This window comes from Corvus cornix, chromosome 19, assembly GCF_000738735.6.
Source record: "Corvus cornix cornix isolate S_Up_H32 chromosome 19, ASM73873v5, whole genome shotgun sequence".
Taxonomy (NCBI): Eukaryota; Metazoa; Chordata; class Aves; order Passeriformes; family Corvidae; genus Corvus; species Corvus cornix.
In genome coordinates, this window is record NC_046348.1 from 6,958,984 (window position 1) to 6,979,279 (window position 20,296).

At 63.4% G+C, this 20,296-nt stretch overlaps 1 protein-coding gene across 26 annotated transcripts in view; it reads right to left on the minus strand.

The window, feature by feature from the left end:
• Positions 1-16,687, minus strand: part of MYO18A (myosin XVIIIA) — a 34,238-nt gene extending 17,551 nt beyond the window's left edge. For 5 of the 26 annotated variants that reach the window (XM_039562735.1, XM_039562734.1, XM_039562732.1 and 2 more), the window contains exons 1-16: positions 16,647-16,687; positions 10,940-12,022; positions 5,816-5,872; positions 4,761-5,438; positions 4,508-4,570; positions 4,200-4,304; positions 3,765-3,800; positions 3,096-3,152; positions 2,446-2,533; positions 2,207-2,316; positions 1,951-2,127; positions 1,626-1,836; positions 1,227-1,369; positions 431-531; positions 278-341; positions 24-168 (exon numbers count right to left, since the gene is read on the minus strand). In XM_039562735.1, coding sequence (XP_039418669.1) covers positions 24-168; positions 278-341; positions 431-531; positions 1,227-1,369; positions 1,626-1,836; positions 1,951-2,127; positions 2,207-2,316; positions 2,446-2,533; positions 3,096-3,152; positions 3,765-3,800; positions 4,200-4,304; positions 4,508-4,570; positions 4,761-5,438; positions 5,816-5,872; positions 10,940-11,947 — 3,043 coding nt within the window. In that variant the 5' untranslated portion in view covers positions 11,948-12,022; positions 16,647-16,687. Of the gene's footprint in view, positions 1-23; positions 169-277; positions 342-430; positions 532-1,226; positions 1,370-1,625; positions 1,837-1,950; positions 2,128-2,206; positions 2,317-2,445; positions 2,534-3,095; positions 3,153-3,659; positions 3,730-3,764; positions 3,801-4,199; positions 4,305-4,507; positions 4,571-4,760; positions 5,439-5,815; positions 5,873-6,699; positions 6,768-7,642; positions 7,814-10,939; positions 12,023-16,646 lie in introns of those variants that run through there. The other 21 variants (XM_039562753.1, XM_039562751.1, XM_039562755.1 and 18 more) reach the window with 19 other exon arrangements.
• Positions 16,688-20,296: the final 3,609 nt, after the last annotated feature.

Below are 20,296 nucleotides of genomic sequence, written 5' to 3' on the forward strand. Positions count from 1 at the left end.
ATTAATGGCTCCCAGCTTACTACCTTTGGTTGCCCCGGCAGCTCCTAGATGGTAAATGGCTCCCAGGATGAGCCAGAAGGCTTTCTGCTCATCTCCTGAGATGCCCATCACCTTCATGGCTGCCAGGAGCTTGCTGAACTGCTGGGTTGCCTTCTGCTTTTCCTCCGGCTGTGGAAAACAATAGGAGCCATTGGTCTGGGAGCCCAGCTCTGCCTCCCCCTGCACTCAAATGGGCCAGAGACCCCCATCTTCCCCCACAGCTCCCCATGGCAACAACCTTGGAGGGGGGCACAATGCCGAAGACATTGTTCTCTGCCAGGTGGTTGAAGTGAAGCTCAGTCCTGCAGGGATAAACACCACGGTTGGCCCCATGGGGGAGGTCCCAGAGACCCCCCTCACGATGGGGGCTGTGCCCTCCCCCCCAGCTCACCGCAGGGTGCTGTCAGAGCAGGCCAGCAGGTAGTAGAAGACATTGAAGGTGGCCTCGTTGGCCGGGCGCCGGGCCACGCGCAGCTTCTCCAGCAGCAGTGTCTGGCGGAGGTGGGAGAGTTGGGAGCTGCCCCAAGTGCCCCGCTCCCACTGAGACCACCCAGCCCACCCCAGGCTCGTCCTTGCTGCCAGGCCAGGGTCCCCACAGAGTTGTGAGGGTGTCCCTCCCACTGCAGGGCACCATGTGAATGCAAACATCACCCAAGCAGCCCATGAGCATCTCTCTTCAGTGAATGCTACCACAAGAGCACGGAGTGGCTCTCCTGGATTTTAAGGGCTCTGCTGTTACTACAGCAGGGAGGTGGCTGGAAGACACGTCCCCTGATTTTGGGACTAACTCAGCAAGGATAGGCAGCCCATCTGATCTGGGTGTGAGCAAGGACGAGAGCAGGATGCCAGGCTGCTGAGTGCTACGAGCATGGGGCTGGGGGTCTATGGCAGAGCTTGCAGTGTAGAAAACACCGGGAGAATCACGGAATCATGGAATGGTTTGGATTGGAAGGGACCTTAAAGATCGATGAGTTCCAAACCCCTGCCATGGGCAAGGACACTTTCCCCCAGATCAGGCTGCTCCAAGTCCTGTCCAACCTGGCCTTGAATGCTTCCAGGGATGGGGCAGTTAGAGCTTCTCTGGGCAACACTCCAGTGAGGATGGACTCGCTCCCACACCAAGGGGAGCCACGCTGACAAGGATGGACCAGCTCCCGTGCTGGGGGGGGCCACCCCGGCCCCCTCACCTGTACAGAGGCAGACGCCACCTGCCCAGCCTGGTCGAAGTCCAGAGAGATGATCTGGGAGAAGCGGGTGGCGTTGCCGTTCATGCCGGTGCTGCTATTGCCAAAAGCCTCCAGGATGGTGTAGAGAGCCTGCCACTTCTCCACTGCGGGAAGAGAAGTAGGGCGGTGCAGGGGCTGTGCAGTGGCAGGGGGCCAGAGCCAGCCAGGCAGGTGCTGCTGCTCCCGTGCCATGCTCTGCGCCGCAGCAGCCCCCAGGAGTGCGGCAAAGGCACCGGCGTGACACAGTGACAGTCCCTCTGGCGCGTGTCCGGCCGCTGCCACGTGCGTGGGGCTGTGACTGCAAAGCGAGGGGCGTGTGCAGGCAGGACAAGGAGACTCCGTGCCCTGCCGGGGACTCACCAGAGAAGACCTTGCCGGTGCTGCCGGCGATGGTGGCGAGGTACTGGACCAGGTGCTGGCAGTTGGTGGTTTTGCCGCTGCCGCTGGCGCCCAGCAGGACGATGGCCTGGTCCTGGCGGCTCATCAGCATGCTGCGGTACGCGGCCTGCGCCACCGCGTAGATGTGCGGGGACGTGTCCTCCCTGCGGCACCCCTTGAACATGTGCATCACCTGGAGGGGACGGGGAGGGGAAGCGGGTGATGGTCAGCACCCTGCCACCCCTCTGTCCCCTCTGCACGGCGCCAGCTGCTTGTCCCCTGCGGTGTCACCCCGCTGCAGCGTCACCTTCTCAGAGTACATGGAGGGGGAGCTCAGTGGGTTGATGATGACCATGGTGGGCCCGGCGTAGGTGTGCAGGAGGTTGCCGCCGTAGCGCTGGCGCAGCGTGTGCAGCGTGCTGGACTCGTTGAGGTAGAGGAGGCTGGCGAGGTCCTCCACACGGTCGCAGGACGGGGGGTTTGCCTGGCAGCGAGGTTGGGGTGGGGCGGGTCAGGCAGGGAACGGGGCTCTGCCCCATTGGCCCCCCGCCCCGCAGCCCTACCTTCTCCACGTCATCCTCTTCCACCTCCAGGACGGCTCCATCGTGGTCCAGTTTCACCTTCACCTTGCCCTCGGGCAGGGGACTGCCCGCCTCCGGCCGCAGCTGGCTGCCTGCAAGGGGCATAGGGCACTCAGAGGGGCTGTGCTGGCAGCCCCCAGGGACACCGCAGTAGGGTCAGGGGGGCTCGCTGTGCCACAGGAAGGATGGGGTGCTGTGTCCCAGCAGTGCCCCTGGCTCACCCAAGGAGAAGCCATCCCTGTGCACCAGCCACACCTTCTCAGTCTCGTACCAGGCCTCCTCGGCTGCTATCTGCTCCTCCGTCTTGGCCTGAGGGACAGCAGATGTGGAGAGGTTGTAGTCACCTGCCCCCTGCCCTGTCTCACCCCCTGCCCACATCTCTGGGACTGGAGGGAGCAGGGCTGACTGGTCACAGGGCCATGTGCTGGCCATCCAGGCTACCTTCACAAGCCACAAGCCCTTCCAGCATGTCCCCAGTTTGCCCACTGGGGGGACCCCAGTGGGCTCAGGGCTGCAGAGACCACCAGGGCCCTGCCACAGCTTGGGACAGACATAAAGACACAGTGACCCACAGGCACATTCACTACGGCCACCTCGGGCGAGCCTGGAGGGGCCAAGCTCCCAAACCACAGCCCTGAGAGCAGGCACCCATGCCAGCCACGTGCCAGGATGCAGGGACACCAGACATGCTATGGGGACATGGGACATGCTGCAGGGACATGCTGCAGGGACACAGGACACACTGAGGCACATAATAGAGGCACAAAGGACATGGCACAGGACTGTGACATGGGAAATGCCAGGCTGGCGTGGCCGGCACAGCGGGGATGTGCCTGGCACACGGAGAGCAGGATGAGCCCCAAAGCCAAACCTGAGCTGCAGCAGGGACGGGGCCAAGAGGAGCTGCCGGCGCATCGTCCGCTGGACCCTGGCGAGGCCGAGAGACGGCGAAGGTGAGAAGGGCTCAGCCCTGCCCCGCACACAGCACAGAAAGAGGAGGGGAGGAGCAAGCGGGGGCAAAGCACCACTGTGCCAAACCCTGCTCCTCATGCCACGGCCACCACTGTGGACAGCGGGGTGGCAAGTCCAGTGCAGTGCTGGACATACACAGAGCTGGGAAGGACGCTGGCCATGAGGCTGTGCTGCCAAAGCCCTGTGGCTGGGGGTCACTTCACTGACCCTGCTCTGAGCTCTGCCACAGCTGCTTTGGCATGAGCCATGCATCCTGCCAATGCCAGCACTCTGCCCCTTCACACCCTGCTCCACACCCCTGCCCGCCCCAGTTGTGCCAGCTCCACTGAGGGCACCCTCCTGGAACATCTGGCTTCCCGGCACAGCCTCGCTGGGGAGGGGAGAGGCACCCAGCCCTGGCTGCCCTGGCACCTGCCAGCCCCGTGGCAGCCCACGGAGCAGGGTGGGATGGGGAAAGCCTTACGCTCCAGCACGAGGCACGGGCGCAGATGCCAGCCCACCGGCAGACAGAGGATGGCAGGGGGTCGCTGGTGGAGGCAGAGGGCTCCTGAGGACGGGGGTACAGTACCTGGCTGGGTGCCGAACCGGAGGCGGCGGGGTCCAGCTAATGGCAGCAAGGAAGGAGGAGAGAAAGAAGAGAGGGGGTGAGAGGCAGAGAGCAGAAGCAGCACCCTGACAAGCCACAGGGCCCTGGCATGGCCATGATTCACACAGCACCACCAGGACATCAGCCATCCCAGCCACCACAGCGTGCCTGGGGCCCCCGCGGGGATGCCAGCAGTTCCCCATTCCCAACACACTGGGCTGGGCAATGATCCCCAAACCCACCAACAGCCCTGGTCATCCATTCCCTGCTGCCAGTGTCACCCAGAGATGGACCATGGGGTTGGCAGCCAGATACAGGGGTACAGTCACTGTGTGCAGAGCACACGGCATGTCCGGGACAGCCACACAGTGCCCACGTCTCCCCGTCCCTGGGAAGGCGACACGCAAGCACCAACACCTCTGGAATTACAGAAGTGGTGAAGATCCTCTCCAGCCGCAGCTGCGCCTCCTCGGATGGGCTCAGCAGGGATGTGGGGCCAGGGGAAGCAGGGTCAGGGGCAGCCTGGAGGCAGAGCACCATTAGCTCCAGGCCAGCTGCCCCACAATCCTCACAGCCCTGGCACATGGGCTCCAGTGGGGCCATTGCAAGGGCTTTCCCAGCCCTGCAGCCCATCAGCGCTTGGGGCAGGTCCCAGGGTGAAGGCACAGCTGGGTACCAGCGCGTACCCACAGTGTCCAGGGACCTGGGTCCCCACTCCTACACACCTGCTGGGGGGCAGCCGGGGCAGTTTTCACAGGGGTCGGCCGCTTCTCGCTGGTCTGCAGCTTCTTCTCCACATGAAATGGAGGGGAGACAAGGGGCAGTATGATGGAGTGGCCATAGCACACACGACTGCCCCAAAAAAGTGACTCCCACCCACACCACACATCCCAAAACCACTGCAAACCATGCAGGTGAGATCACACCATGCTGCACTGGGGACACTTAGAGCATCCCCCACCGTGCACACACCGGTACCTTGTGCCTCTCCAGGGCTGTGGGTTTCAGAGCAGGCACCTTTGCTGGCTCTGCTTTCCCTCCTGAAGGCTGCACTGGTGGCTGTGGCTTGGCTTCGGCGCCCGGGGACAGCTTTGCGTCCCCTCCAGCCGGCTCACGGGACTTCTCCTGCCTGTCCCCCGGCCGGAGCCGCGGCCGGTGCTCCTTGGTTTTGCCCTTTGCCATGAGGGTTTTGAGCCCCTCTGAGATCTCATCCTTGGGTTCTGGCTTGGCAGGAGCTGAAGGCACCACAGTGGGGGGAGGTGGCGGGGCTGGGGGAGCCGGGACACTGGTACGGCCTATTTCCTCCTTCCTTGGGGGTGGCACTGGCTCAGGAGATTTGGCATCTCGTCCCGGCTCCTTGGCACTGCCAGTGTCCTCCCCTGGCAGGACTTTGCGGACCACCTTGCGCACCACCCGGACCACCTTGCGGCGGGACAGCCCCTGGCCATCGTCTCCCTGTTCCTCAGTGGCTGGGCCCTCCAGCCCATTCACAGCTGCCCCATTCAGCACCGGCTCTGGGCTCTTCCCTCTCCCAGGAGGTGGCTCGGGGCTCTTCACAGGCTCAGGGCTCTTAGTGGGTTCAGAGTTCTTCCCAGGCTCAGGTTTTGGGGGCTCAGCTTTCAGGGGTGCAGATGCTGCATCCTTCAGGCTCTCTGACTGCAGCCACAACGACACCAGTGTGAGTGGAGGTCCAGCCTCCACTGCTCTTTGGGACGTGGTGGTGCCCAGGGCTCTGCCCTGCCACGGAGCACAGCTCCCAGCCAGGCCCCAGCACTGGGACACAGCACCCTTCCCCACCAACCTACAGCCCCACAATGGATCCCAGGGCAAGGAGCAGTGGTGACCTCCCTGCCCCACATACAGTGACCCATTGACCCTCAGGCTGCCAGCACGGGGGTAAAACTCAGTGCTCAGGGCATCACTAAGCCCATGACCCTGCATGGTGTCCCCAAGCCCTGTCACAGGGGCTGCTCCCACCAAGGACAAGCCCCATCCCCAAAAGCTCCACCCTGCCCGTGCCCTGTGACACTTACAGCCCCGTCCTCCTTCACGGGTCTTTTCACAGCTAAAGATTTGTCCTCGTCCTTGACCTGAGGGTCAGACAAACAAGAGGAGCACGTTTCAGCCCACTGTGGGGCCTCGCTGCCAGAAAACCCACCAGGACCATTGCTCCATGCCAGCCCCAATTTGCAGCCCACTGCAGGGACAAGGACGTGTGTCCTTCCAGGCTTCCCATCAGCTGAAAAAACAGGGGTGAAGCACAGAGATGCACCCTGGTTATGGCAAACCCCAAAGGTGGGAGAGGTGGCCTGGGCCCCCTCATCATGTGCAGCCAGTGAGGGAGCTGGTTCAGAGTCCCATCACCGCTCCTGCAGGGCTCTGTCATTCTGCACGTCACCCCCCCGGGTGTCACAGCACGTTTTAAGTGTCACCAGCTAATCTCTGCAGCAGCCGCAAGTGGAACATGCCAGATCCCTGCTGACCCGGGGAAACCAGGGGCCTCTGGGGGGGGGTGGGCGGCCAAACTCTGCCCTGAGCCATGTCTCTGAGTGCCAGGACTTGGCTGTGACACTGTGGTGGCAGCGTGTGGTGCATCCTGTGGCCAGCACACCCCGACTCGCCATCACACAGCAGCTCCTGGCTGGCAGGTGGCACTGAGGTGGCTCACACTGAGTTAGGGGCTGCACCAGCCACTGGCAAAGCCGTTAGTGATGGTGTTAGTGATCACATGCATGGCTGTGTTGGTGACCCCAGCCCTGGCCAAGCTCCTGTTTGCCTGGCACAGCCCCTGTCATGGCAGCACAGTGAGGCTGGGAGTGCTGCTCCAAACATGGTGCCAGCACTGGGCAAACTGGGGGAGCCGGTCAGCAGCGTGACCCAAATGTGGGGTGCAGGCAAACATGCGAGAGAGACTTCCCTTCTGCTCCCAGAATGCAAACCGGGATGAGAACGCCATGGTGATGTCTCATGGAGCCGCAGCCCTGGCTGGGGAGAGAGGGAGAGGTGAGACGGACTGGGGACAGCACACAGAACGCCAAACCACGGCCCAGGGTACAGGCATGGTGCCCTTCCCCACCTGGGATCCTCAGGAGCGGGGGTCTGAGCCCACCTGGCCCTGCTCAGCATACAAACAGTGCCCACAGGAGGGGCTCTGGGGACAGGCAGGTGACCAGTCTGAGACCTAGCAAAGCTCACCGTGCAAAAAAAGCCCCTTTAGTCAGGCTGCAGGACTGTGGCCCCACTCCCCCGAGCGGGCCAGCCCGCTGCGGTAAGCAAATGCCAGGGTGAGGGAAGGGATATTTTCTGCCCCAGCTCCCTGCTTGCCCTGACAGCCAGGGTTTATTCTGAGCCTGACCCTGTGCCAGCAGCCGGGCAGCTCTGGTGGGACCTCCTGCCCTGGATGGCACCCGCTCTCCAACCCCAGGTTGTGCCTGGGGCCACTGGGGAGAAGCCCCCTCCCACGGCCAGGTGTGGCACAGGGGAGCCACCAAACCAACCCAGCAGTCTGGGAGTACGTCCCTGAGGGCTCCCCTGTACCCCCCAACCATCACCACGCTGTGAAATGCCAGTGCCGGGAGCACAGGCTGAGCACTAGGGTCTGGAGATGAACCCAGCTGTGGGTCAGAACCCCCAAACACCCTGCCCACAGCACTCCCACCTCCAAGCAGCCTGGCACTGCCACAAAGGTCTCCAGAGAGCACTGGCCATGAGGTCCCCACAACAAACAACCCCCAGCCACCAAAGCACCCCAGGGGTGGGTTCAGCCTCACAGTCCCCACTCCCACTGCCAGGACTGTCTCCCACATGCCCCCCTCGTGCTCCCCAAGCCATGCTGGCCACGCTGGGGGTCCCCACCTTACCAGAGGGAGCCAGGAGCGGGGTTTCCGCCGGGGCGAGCGCGGCACCGCACAGGAGAGGCACTAGTGGGGCGGCAGCCGGCAGCAGGGACAGCTGGGCTGATAGGGCCACCCTAAAAATAGCCGAGGAATGTGAGGGCCCCGCTGGCGCAGCAGCAGCCGGAGGGAGAGCTGGGGGGGGACACGCGGGCAGTGGGGCCTCGCCACCACCACCGTCACCGCCGCCACTGCCAGAGGAAGTGATGTGGGCTCCGCCGCGGGGGGAACTGCCCGGCCTCCGTCCACACGGAGAGAGAGAGAAAGACACCCCCAAGCCAAGTGCAGCTGTGGAGCTGGGGGAGCCAGGGAGGGCTCTGTGCCTCAAGATACGGGGTTGCACACTCCTGTACCCTGGGGTGCCTGGTGTCAGAGCTGGGTTCCTGGTGTCGTGCCAGGCGGTGCAACCCTGACACTTCTTGTTCCTCCTCCAGCTTTCCCATGAACACAAGTTCCCCCCAAAATGCTCCTGGGGATGGATAGCACCCCAGCAGCCCATGGTAAAGACATTTTCATGGCAAAGCTGCCTCTGGAAGACCAAGGTCTCCCTGGAAACAGTGGGAGTGGGGCAGCAGGCAAGGGGCTGGGGGTCGGGGGCCTCCCTGTGAGGGGGCTGCTGGAAGGAGCTGGTGGCAGGGAGCCAGGCACACTGGTGGCATGGAGGAGCAGCAGTGACACAGGCATGGCACACTGGGACCCCAGCTGGCAGCTGAGCAGGTCCCTGCCTGATCTAAAGGAGACAGATGTGTCCTGAGCAAAAGACCATTCCCATGGGAAGCAGGGGGTTCCAGCCTGGCACACCCCACTGCACAAGGGACAGGCCACATCAAACACCCTTGGCAGGGCTGGCACAACACAGCAGAGAGTGCCTGTGGTGACATGGGTGTCCCCAGAGAGCTCAGCATTGGAGCCACCTCCACTGGGATGCCCAGCCCAGCTGTTTGGTGACAGCAGCATTTCTGCCGGGCCAACATTATTTCTCTCATTCCTTTGCCAGGAAATTTGGCAGACACATGCTGGCCCATGGCTGAGCCCACTGGACACAAGCCCCCTCCCAGGACCCCTTGGGACTCCCCCACACTGGGACACCACAGCAGCACCAACCCCTCAGTGAGAGCAGAAAAAGAGCCAAACCAAGAACTTCCCAAGCACGGAAAAATGATAAAAGTGCCTCCAACACAATGAGAGTCCCACATCCCACCCTGGTGGGACACAGGGAACCCAGCCACGCCATGGCACAGTGGCCTTGCACCCTGGGGACAGCGACCTGCAGGGAGCTGGGTGCCCGTGGACAGTGGCACGCAAGGTCGGCCAGTGCCCCCGCCGGATGCCTGTGGTCCTGCTGCAGCCCTGGAGCGGTCAGAGGCGTTTCTGGAATATTTCTGCTGGGCCGGCGCACGCCTGGGCCCTGCCTGAGGAATTTCGCTGGTAAATAAATAAATACGAGTGTGGAGCCGAGCCAGCCCAGCTGCGCCACACTGGGAGCAAGCCTGGGACACAGAGGGGGTTTCACCCCATCCCCAATACCCGGCCATGCTGTCCTACTGGCTGGCCCCCTGTCACCCCACAGCACTGACAACCCCACGAGATGCGGCGGGTGCTGCCCCTGCCCAGCCGGGTCCACAGGGACAAGGGTGACTCAACAGAGACCTGGTGAGGGGGTTAAACCCCCCCATGGTGCACAGAGAGCCTGGCACTGTCCTGCTCCAGCTGGGGAGGGGCTTCCAGAGCAACAGCCCAAAATATGTCTATAATTTCCTGTTTCAAAAAGGATCATTTTTATTTAAATTAGGACCAGAAACATTCCAGGGAGCTTAGTGGGGCCTGGGGGAGAACCAGGCCTCCCTGTGTGCCAGCACCTTGTGTGAGAGACCCCCAAGTGCACCCAGCTCCCCAGTCTGGGCTCCCTAGTACCAGCAAAGCCACAGCGTGTCTCTCTGGTGCACCACGCAGGAGGAGGAGGCATCCTGTGCCGGGTGCCTGTGCTGCGGTGGTAACCCCACGACACGGTCAGTGCCAGCCCTCTGGCCAGCTCCCACTGGCTGATGCCATCAAACCACACCACCACGTTCCGGCACAAGGCTGCAGCCTCTCCCATGCAGCCCCAACGGCACCGGCGTCTCCTCTCTCCCTTCCCAGCCCAGCCCCGCGCTCCTGGAAGGCACAAGCGCCTCGCTGGCCCCGTGTGCCAACATCCAACGCACACCTGCCTCCGTGCCAGGGTCACAGCCGCGCCCCGTGTCCACACGGGGTTATCCAGGCAGCACTGCCCGGTGACGCTTGCAGGGCTCCGGCGAGGAGCTGCGGGGAAGCCACCGCTGTGGCTTGGCGCAGACTCCACCCCGCGGTGCCGGCATCTGCTCGAGGAGCACATGGAGCCCCGTAGTCACCCTCACGCCATCCTGGCCACCATCCCGCAGGCACAGGGCCTCGCCATGCTCAGTGTGGTTCTCACCAGTGCAGGCAACCTGCTCTGCAGACACAGGCATCCTCCATCCCTAAGAAAGGCTTAAAAATACACTAAACAAGTCCAGTTTTATGCTAAACAACGCCACGCTGCTGCATCCCGTGCCACCATGGAGGGGGTCCAGCCCTGCAGGCTGCTGGCACTCGAGGGGGCTCTGCTGCTGGCTGGTCAGGACACTGGTTAGCTTGTGGCAGGGTCAGCAGTGGCGGGCAGCAGGCGTGAGGGATGTGGGTCACCCAGCCATTAAGTTTCTATTTATACAGCAGCAGCAGCCGCGTACGCAGGGCTGAGCACGCCGGCAGCAGCTCCCGGCCCCTGGCACGCTGTGTGCCTGCCCCAGTCCCCGGGGAGGATCCCAGTGGGGGACGCCAGCGTGGGCAGTGGAGCAGGCAGTGTCCTTCTGCAAAGTAGCCTTTGGAATTTCCGGGCAGTGAGGAGCAAAGCTCCCTTCTCAGCTGGACCGTGCTCAGTCAGCAAAGAGATGGGGACAGACTTCCCGCAGGCAATGCAGAGCTGGGCTCTCCTGCAGCCCCTCTGGCAGGAGGAAGACCCAACCCAACAGCACCCTGAGCATCTTGGGGGGCAAAACCCGCCAGTGACGATTTGCAAGACCAGATGTATCACTGCTGCATCCCAGCCACAGCCTCCTACTCCTCCCTGTGCATCACTCCTGGCCGGAGCAGCCCCAGCACCCGCTCTTTCCCACAGCCCCTGCCAACCTAAACACCCCCGCGAGGACGCTGGCGCTGGCAGAACGCAGGCCCGGCAGGGCCCGTGCCGGGGCCGGCGTTACTCACATCCCAGGCAGCACGGCGTGTCCCCTGGCCGCCCCGCAGCCAGCAGCGGCTCAGCTCACTCAGCTCCAGGATGGGCTGCACCTTCAGCTGCACCGTCTCCCCCGACTGCCGGATCATCTCCACGATCTCATCCCGGGATTTGTTCTCCACGTTCCGCCCGTTGATCTCCACCAGCCGGTCGCCCGGCACCAAGCCCAAGGCCAAGTCTTTGGTGCCGGCTCCGGGCTCGGCGAAGTGCACGATGCGCCGGTACACCTGCCCGTCGGTGCCGCGGTCCAGCATGGTGGTGCGGCGCAGGGAGAAGCCGAAATCGCCGGTGTTGCGCCTCTGCAGCTCCAGCTGCCGTGGGGTGGGGGGCTGGGGGGGCACCAGGGCGGGCAGCCGCAGCTCGGCAGGGAACCTCTTGCCGACGAGCTCCGGCACCCTGGCACGCAGGGAGGTGGTGAGAGGGGCGCAGGGCTGTCCGGGGGGAACCCCCTGCTTGTCGAGTGGGGTCTCCAGCGTGCGTACCTCCACCTGGGGGGACGGGGCTGCCGAGTGCTCGGAGGGCGTGGAGGTCTCTGAGGTGCTCTCATCCCGGCTTTTCTGGGAGAAGGAGAAGCGTTTGACAATCACCTGGGAGTTCTGCTTGGCCAGGGAGCCGAACTTGGCTGCCCGCTGCAGCACCGAGCCCTTGAAGTTGGTATCCTCCGCCTTGAGATCATCGCTGGAGCTGGCTGTGCTCAGGTGGCCCGAGTCCAAGATGACGCTGCCCCGATTGCTGTCAGAGTCAATATCTGTGAGGTGCAGCTCAGAGCCACTGGCCACTTTAATGGGGATGGGGTTGGAGATCTCCAGACGGGTCTTGGAGTCCCGCTTGGAGGCACGGTTGAGGTTGAAGAAGCCCCGGCGCATGCTCATCTCCTCCAGGCTCTTGAGCTCAGCTGCTGACATTCGCTCCTTTTTCTCCTTCTTCTTCTCCTTCCGGGCCCCATCCTTCTCTTTGTCCTTCTTCATCAGGTTGAACATGGTGATGGGGGACTTGGGGTGCTCTTGCCCCCACGGCAGGGCACTGGGTTGGGGTGCTGGTCACGGCACGGCCGCCTGTGCAGGACAGACAGGAAGGGTGCCATCAGAGAGCAGGACGGCCAACACCCACCCACCACCCTCCATCCACCCCACTGGTCACCCCAGCTGCCACCCCCAACCCCTGGGCCATGTCCCAGTATTCCCACCCTCCTTGGGGACCGCAGCACCACAGGGCTGAGACTGCCCCAGTCAATGTGTCCTCACCCTGGCTGGGCACCAAGCCCCAGGGATGCAACAGGGATGTTCCTGTACCCCCAGAGACACCCCAAAAGAAGCCCAGAAGCCTGGCAGTGCCTGGCACTGGGGCTGACTGTAGGCAAGGCCCTCAGCAGCTCAGGAGCTGTTTTGGAGCAGCATGGGTGGGCAGGGAAGAAAATATCCTGGTGGCTTTTGCAGCAGTTACTGCCGGCACGACAATCCCCAGGGTAAAACCCCCATCCCATCCAGCCACCAGCGTCCTGCCTGCTGTTCAAAAGCCCCTTGTCGAGGAAACAGAGGCCTTTCTGCTGCTCATCCTGGTTCCGGCCACCACAAACCACAGGGACTGCTGTGGGCAGTGTCCCCACCAGGGAGGAGCTGGAAACACGGCCTGGAGCAAAGGTTGCTCTAATAAACAGGAACCTGTAAAATCACATCCCTCCCAACACTGATAAGTGTCTAATTTTAGCCAGGGCGACGTAGAGGCTCGTGACGCTGCTGGCAACCTCCAGGAACAGTCGCTCTTTCATTCGGGCATCCCGCGCAGAGCGGGGGGAGCACCCAGCTTCCAGTGGGAAAAACACGGCTGGGCAGAAAACCCAGCTCCCTCCCGGAAAACCCCATGTGCACCCAGTGTCTGGGGACACCCAGTGCCTGGGAGCATCCACAGTCTCACCCTGCATGGGGTGCTATGGGACTCCTCTGCCCCTGGGGTAATTGGTAGCCCCCCCCAACCTCCATCGAGCGCTTGGGCTGCTGGTAAACAATTCCAAAGTGGAGCAGGCGGCTGGCAGCGCCCGTGGGACGGGCTGACAGCTATATATAACAGGGCAGGAAACTGCACAGGAACTTAACCTCAGCACAAAGGACAACAGGAAAGCTCCCCACGTTTGAAGCATCTGCTTTAGAGCTCTCTGACGGGTGTGGGGACAAGGTTTGGGATGGGTAGCGCTGCCCACGGTGGCAGTGCGGGCTCTGCCTGGGGTACGGGGATGTTCTGTGCCAAGCTGCACCTTGGCTCCAGCACAGCATCAGTACTGCATCACCATCACTGCCTGGACCATCTCCCTGCAAGGGCACATGGTCTCCACTGCCCTTGAACACACTCAGTGGGACAAGGGAAACCTGTTTTCCCCTAGGCAAAGCCATACAGGGATGGCAGGGAACTCCCTGAACCTTGCTGCCCCTCGGGGCCAAGGCAGAAGCACATGTGCACAGGAGAGGCCTGGCCACAGGGCAGGTGAGGACAGAGCTCTGCAAGCCATGGCACACTGTTGGCCCTGGGTGTGTGATACCTCCGAGGCAGTGAGGGGAAGCAGCCCGAGGGACAAGGTCAGGCTTGCAGCTGCAAGGCTCCTGGCCATGGCCAGAGGCGCTGCCACAGTTCTGTCCGCATCATCCAGCCCCGGGGTTCTGGCTGCTCTGCCTTCTTCACAGCACCTGGGGCTTTACCCAGACCCACAGCAGGACCTGGGCAGGGCAGGACCCCAAAACACATGAAAACAACCCAGTTCCTTTCTCCTCTCCCAGAACTGCTGGCTGTGGGGTGATCGCTGACCCAAGCCATGGGACAGCACAGCAGGTGCTGTCACAAAGGGCCCCATGGCCATACCATCCTGGGGGTGCCAGGGCCTCAGCACAGACAATGGCAGGGAGGAAACCACCTGCACCTGTTCCTGTCCCCTCTGTGTGACATGTACCACTGGTACCACAGTAGCCTGGGCATCCCTGAAGCTGTAGAAAGGGCTGCACCCCTGGGAGCACCCAGTGCTCACCCCATGGCTGCTGGGACCCTTCCCGGGGATCCCTTGGGAGCAGAGCCACTCATCAGGCAGGTGCTGGTTAGAGCCTCAGCGCCAGAAGACAGGCAGCCAGCGCGCTCTTTGTCCTCGGCGGTTTCTCTCCCGGCACACAGGCTGCCTCACAGCCTTTGTATGCCCAACAAAAAGGGGGAACAGCGTTCCCAGCCGCATCGCTAATCAGGCAGCACTGGCGGCCACTGCCGCAGCCACGTGTGCCCCACTCAGGGCCACAATAGGCAGCAGTGGGGCAGGGAGACAGGACTTCTGTGGGCTGGGGAAAGGACTGCAGCGTTCCCCCTGCGTTGGTGTCCCCAGCCCGTGTGGAAATTGTGGTTTGTTCCCTTTTCCCCAAGAAAGCTCCTGCCACGGATGGGTGCAGCCCAATGCCGTGAGCAGGAGGCGGCTGCTGAGCTTCTCCTTGCTCCTGATTCAGCCCCAACGCGCCTTCCCTGACTCAGCCCGGGCTCGCTCCGGGACTCCCCTTGGCCAGGCATGTTTGGGGCAGCAGCGTGCATGAGCCGTGACAGGGAAGGGAGAGGCGCCCGCCAGCGCTGGCTGCGCTCTGGGATCGCACGCGAGGATGCTGCTGTGTGACACTGGGCTGGCAAAAGATGAGGATGTAACCTTGGAAGGGCCAGATGGCAGAAAGAGAGATGCACCTCAATGCTCCCCAAGCCAAAAGTCCTCCCTGAGCCACTCAAGCAGGAGCCAGATGCACCTTCCTCCATGTCCCCCCCCCACCACAGCCATGAGCCCCCGTGTCCCTGCCAGGGCGTCAGGGAGTTCCAGGCAGGGAGGAAGGCGTTCACTGAAACTCCCAGCCACTCCTTCCCTCCTCGAGACGCAATCTCGTCTGACACGCTCCCGTGCAGGGACCTGCACAGCAAGTTTCACGGTCACCTGCCCTCCCTGCTCTGCTCCCTGATGCCAGCAGTAGGGCTGTGCTCCCACACCACTTTGGCACAGGAGCTGGTGGCTGTCCTCTGCTTGGGCACACCATGTTGGGGTACCCCATGCCCTGGCTGCGCCCAGCCAGGAAGGGATGATGCTGTGCCAGGGAGCGGGAGCTGCTGGCAGCGATTCTGAGCGGCCAGGCCAGCTCCCACGCAGGGCAAATGGGAGCTGACCTGCGTGATGGCTCTTTGCTGGACACAAGTTTTCCATGAAACAAGGAAATTTAGGGGGTTTCCAAATCCCTCTGCAGTGCCTTCCCTTACAGACAATGCTGGAATGTGTCAAGAGGAAAACAATCCCGGATCTACCTGAGTCACAGATGAGATGTGCCAACAGGCTGTCCCCAGAGCAGGATTTCAGGCCCTCCTGCTGCAGGAACCCCATGTCCAACAGCAAAGGAGACCCAGACTGGTTGTGAGGGGTCACCCTGGGCCAGGAGGGTGCAGGGGGTGCAAGCATCTGCCTCGCCCCAAAGCCAGGAAATGACACAGCTTGAGAGGTCTTACAGGGTAAACCCAGAGGGAGTGGGGCAGGATCCCAGCTGGGCTGCCAGGTGGGAGATGGTTCCATGACCAGCTGAGGGAGGACAGGTGGGTTACAGCCCCCTCAGCACAGGGCACAGGCCTCCCTCATTACCCTTTTCCAGCCCCAAATTCACAGCCTGACGCCCTGCATGGCCCAGCCCATGGCAAAGGTGAAGGGCTGAGCCCCAGCTCATTGGTGGGCAAAGTCCAGGGCTGATGCAGGTGTGGTGGGAATGCTCAGCTCCCGAATGGGATGGGACAGTGGGCAGGGGTCCCCTAATTCAGGAGTGCCAGGGCCAGCCTTGGGGTGTAGGAACACACTGCCATGTGCCCACACTTTCCTGTAATTGCCCTAAGTTTAGCTCTGGCACTGGCTGACCAGAAAATTTGCATCTCACAGGCCGGCTGGAAACCACACGATTTAGGGATGTGCATCCCAGCCCTTGCCCGATGCTCCAAATATTCCTCTCTGGGAAAATTAACAGGCGCTGGGGTAGCCACAGCCCTGCGAGCCCCCACCACCCCCAGCACAGCAGCTTGCTGAGGGCCACCACCTCTGTCACTCCAAAAAAAGTGCCTCAGGTGCCAGTGGCACCGGCCCCAGCAGCGATGTGGTTAGTGGCGAGCCAGGCTAATGGCTTTGGATGCAATTCCCTGGTGGTGTGGGAAAGGCCCAGGCCAGCGGGTTCTCCCTGGAAGCAGGGCTGGCCCTGGGGAGCCCTGCAGCCGGTACCGGGGTACCCAACACGGAGCACCTGATAATGGGGCACCCTGCAGGGGGGACACACAGGGACACGGCACACAGAAACACACCCCGCACAAGGTGACACACACATGCAAACCCGCACACGCCTGACACCGGGGGCTGCACAGGCGCTGCAAGACAAGAGCGGGCCATGCCCACACCCACACCCCGCAACCGGGGGGCGGCACCGGGGGGCCGGCACCCACCCACCCATCTACAGCCGTTGTGCAACGCCGCGGGGGCACGGGCACGGCTGAGCTAAGCTCAGCTCAGCTCGGCTCGGCTCGGCCCGGCCCGGCCCGCCGTGGGGGCGATGCAGCCGCGGCCTGCCCCGCGCCAGGCGGTGCGTGCCGGTGCCCCGGCCGCGGTGCGGGTGGCCGGTGGCCGGTCCCGGTGGGATGGCGGCGGGTACTCACCCAGCGGCGGCGGCGGAGCGGGGCCCGGTGGTGGCGGCGGCGGTGCCGGGCCCCGGCGGCGGCGCGGGGCGGGGCGGGGCGGGGCGGCCCCGCACCGGGGCGGGCACTGCCGGCTCTGCGCGCGCCGCCCGCCGCGCCGGGCGCGGCTCCGGTCGGCACGGAACGGAGCGGGGCCCTGCCCACCCGGGAGCGCCGCTGCGCCCCGCAACCCGGCTACAACCCCCGTACGGACCGGCGCCCGCAGCCCGGCGCGCAGCCCGGATCGGTGCAACCCCCCCCCCCGCCCCACAGCCACGAACCGGGGTGACCCCGCACCCCCCCGCACACGGTGTGTGCGCACCCCCGGTGGGACACGGTGACACACCGTCCATCTGGCGGTTCCCGCACGCACACACAGCCCGATCCTCACGCACACTCACGTGTTGTGCTCTCGCACTGGTGCACACGCAGCCCCGTGCATCGCACAATGCACACACGCACTCCTGGGGTTCTCCTTTTTGGAAGAATCCCATTAGGAACAGGACTGGATCCAGACAGGGAAGGCTGGAGGCTGCTGGCCAGAGCAGGGTGACCAGTGCCCGCTGGCCCCAGTGTGGGGAATACAAAGCCGGCCATGGCAGAGCTGCCTGCGGAGCCATTCTGCAGCTTCTCCCGCAGCACCTGTCCCCAGCGAGGGCTGTCAGCCTGCAGGGACTGACTGTGAGGACAGTGCGAGAGTGCCCTGCTGCTCTGTCCAGGAGACCGCCCGTGGTTAACAATGAACATCTCCCAGCACACCCAGCAGCGAGAGCAGCATAGTCTTTGTTACACCCCTTCCACTGGTGTCCAGCTTTGGGACGTCACTCCGGGGTTGGTCACACACAGCGAGAATCCTGGGACAGATGGTTTCAGGATAAGCCCTGCCATATCAGTGCTGGGACAACCTCCCTTCCTATCAGGTGTGGAAGCAACTGGGCCCAGGAAAGCTGGAGTGGGTCTTTGGGAACAGGGGCTCCAGAGAGAGGCATCCACAAGCTCTTTCCAAAAGCACTTTTCAGGCAGTGCTCAATCTCTGATGGGAAGATCAGGATGGATAGAGAGACGACAGGGACAGTGCCCTGTCCCAAGGTACCCCAGGGGACTCACTCCAAACCCGTGCTGCCATCCTGCCATCGCTGGCTGAGTCCTGTGGTCCTGGCTCTCCTACCATCAGCCTGTGAGCCACTCTTGGGACACACCTTTCTGGGTGTCATAAGCCCTGCTCCCTTGCAGTGATAAAGCTGGCTGTGATTTCCAGCCCACAGCCTGTGCCCAGGACATGGTCCCAGAGCAGCAGCAGAGCAGGACACATGGGGCATGGCAGAGCAAGCTGGCAGCTGAGCAAGGAGCCCTGTGCTAGGCCCTGGCCCCAGGGAGGAGTGGAGTGGAGGAGATGCAGCCCTTGCAGGGGCGGAGGACGGCGGCAGTGAGCGCAGCCGCCTGCTTTTGTCACACTGTCCTTTGTCCCAGGCACGTGGCACCAAGCGCAGGGAATCGCAGCCATCCGGAGAGCAGGGATGGGGTCGAGTGATCTGGAATGGCGGCAGAGCCCGTCTGAACTTTCAGGAGGGTTTTCCAGCTGCGGTGGCGAGGGCACACATTGTGTGGCTGTACCTCTGCCCTGCTCGCTGGCACAGGTGGGTGAACAGCCAGTTACAGCCTGTGGCAACTCCTGCTTCCTTATCACGCTGGGCAGGTGGTGATGGGGTGGTGCTGGTTGGAACTGCTGAGCTGTGGGACAGCACGGGGTCCCCAGTGTCACACAGCCCTGCCACCAGCAGCCACCCACTGGGGCCACTCTCCTGCCACATATCCAGGGCTAAAACACCCCGTGTTTTCCAGTAAGCTGGCCAGCTGTTCCTGTCTACATGATCCCATCTGGCTTTGCCAGAAACAGGTTGGGTTGCCCTGAGCAGCTCTCCCTGGCAGGGGGTTCCCCAGGCACCAGCAAATCCCACATCCAAGGAAAGTCTCTGTGTTGCCCAGGGTTTTCTATGGACAAGCGGGACAGAGCTCCGGTGCCAGTGGCATTTTGCGTGCCCCTGGCAGGCGTGGATGGCTGGCCAGGGCAAGGGCCTGGAGCCGGGCTGGGAGGGGAAGCATCTGTTTTGCAGCACCGCGGGGTTCCCTAAATAGGTCACTGCATTTTTATAGTCTCTTGGATCTAGAAAAACCAGTTGTTCCGGACAACCTGCGGACCCGCCAGCATCATCAGCTCCTCAGGCACTCACCACTGTGCCCCCAGGTCCTTGGACACCTGCCCCAGCAGCACTGTGAGCAGGGCCAGGAGCTGGGGGGGCTCACAGCAGCCTGAGCCATATCGGGGTCCTGTTCTCTGCTGAGAGTGACCCATCCCCGGCTATGCCCGGTGTGGGCTGTGCATGGCATGCTTTCCCCCCACCTCGCCCCTGGCTTGGGGTGGCTGCCAGCTCCAGGCTTTGCTCTGGGGTGGTTTTCAGCCAGAAACAGTTTTCCTGTTGCAGGGGGAGGCAGGTCCCTGTGTGGGGTGCAGAGGGGTGTGCAGTGCCACCCACCCGCAGTACACCCGCATGCGCCGATGGTGTCCCATCCTGCTCGGGCTGAGCTCTCCCTCTAGTGGCACCAGGCTCCTGCCAAAGCCTCCACACTCTGGGGTGGCCGGAGCCGTGACCAGGGCATATCCGAGGGGCTGGAGTGAGCTGGAGGGCGAGCTGGAAGCTGACCTCTCCCCTCAGCCAGGATGCCCACAGCAGGTGCACAGGGAGGGTGCTGGGAATGCTTCGCAGGAGCATCCCACCACCAGCCCTCCATTTTGGCATCCTTGCAGAGGGCAGGTGGTCCTGCCCTTCCCATTCCCTGACCCAAATTTGCTGGGATGTGGTGGCACAGTCACCTGGCGTGCCAGGCCTTGGGGGTGCAGCCCCACGGCTCTGTGTCACGGTGATCCCCCCAGTGACACCGATCCCACCCCTATCCCCATCCCGCAGCAGCCAGCGAGGGGAAGGACCCGCGCAAACCCCAGCTTCCCCCGTCAGGGCAGTGCCCTGCCCGCAGCAGGGGTCTCCCAGAACCCCGCTGAGCCCCACGAGGCCCGTCTGGTCGGGTGCCACCCCGCCGCGCGTCCCCGCAGGGTCCCCCGGGCCGGGCGCCAGGCCATGCCGCAGGCAGCGCTGACGGGGCGCTTTGTTTTGTGCGGCCGCGGCTGCCCAGCGGGGAGACAAAAGGGGCAGTCAGACGCGGGCGAGCATTGTGCCGGCAGCCATGCGCTGAGGCAGCAGCCCGCGCCGCCACGCTCGCCTCGTGACCCCCGACGGCCCGGGCTGTGCCCGCCATGGTGCCCCAGGGCCTGCGGTGCCCGCCCCACGGGAGCCCCGCATGAGAAGGGGGCTGTGGGGCTGGTGGCGGTGGTCACCGCAGGGCCGAGGCCTCCCCAAGGTCATGGCAGGCGTCCTGGGTGTGGGGTTGTGGTTGTGGCAGCGCTGTGTGGAGCGCTGGGGCTCGGCGTGGCTGTGGGGACGTGTCTGCCAGGGCCACGCCAGTTCTCACCTCCAGCCTCCCTCGCCGGTGATGGGAGGAGGGTGTTCACACCAACGCGGTGATGGGGAACACACCTTGGCTGGTGAGGCACAGGGACAGTGCCTGGTAGACACTCC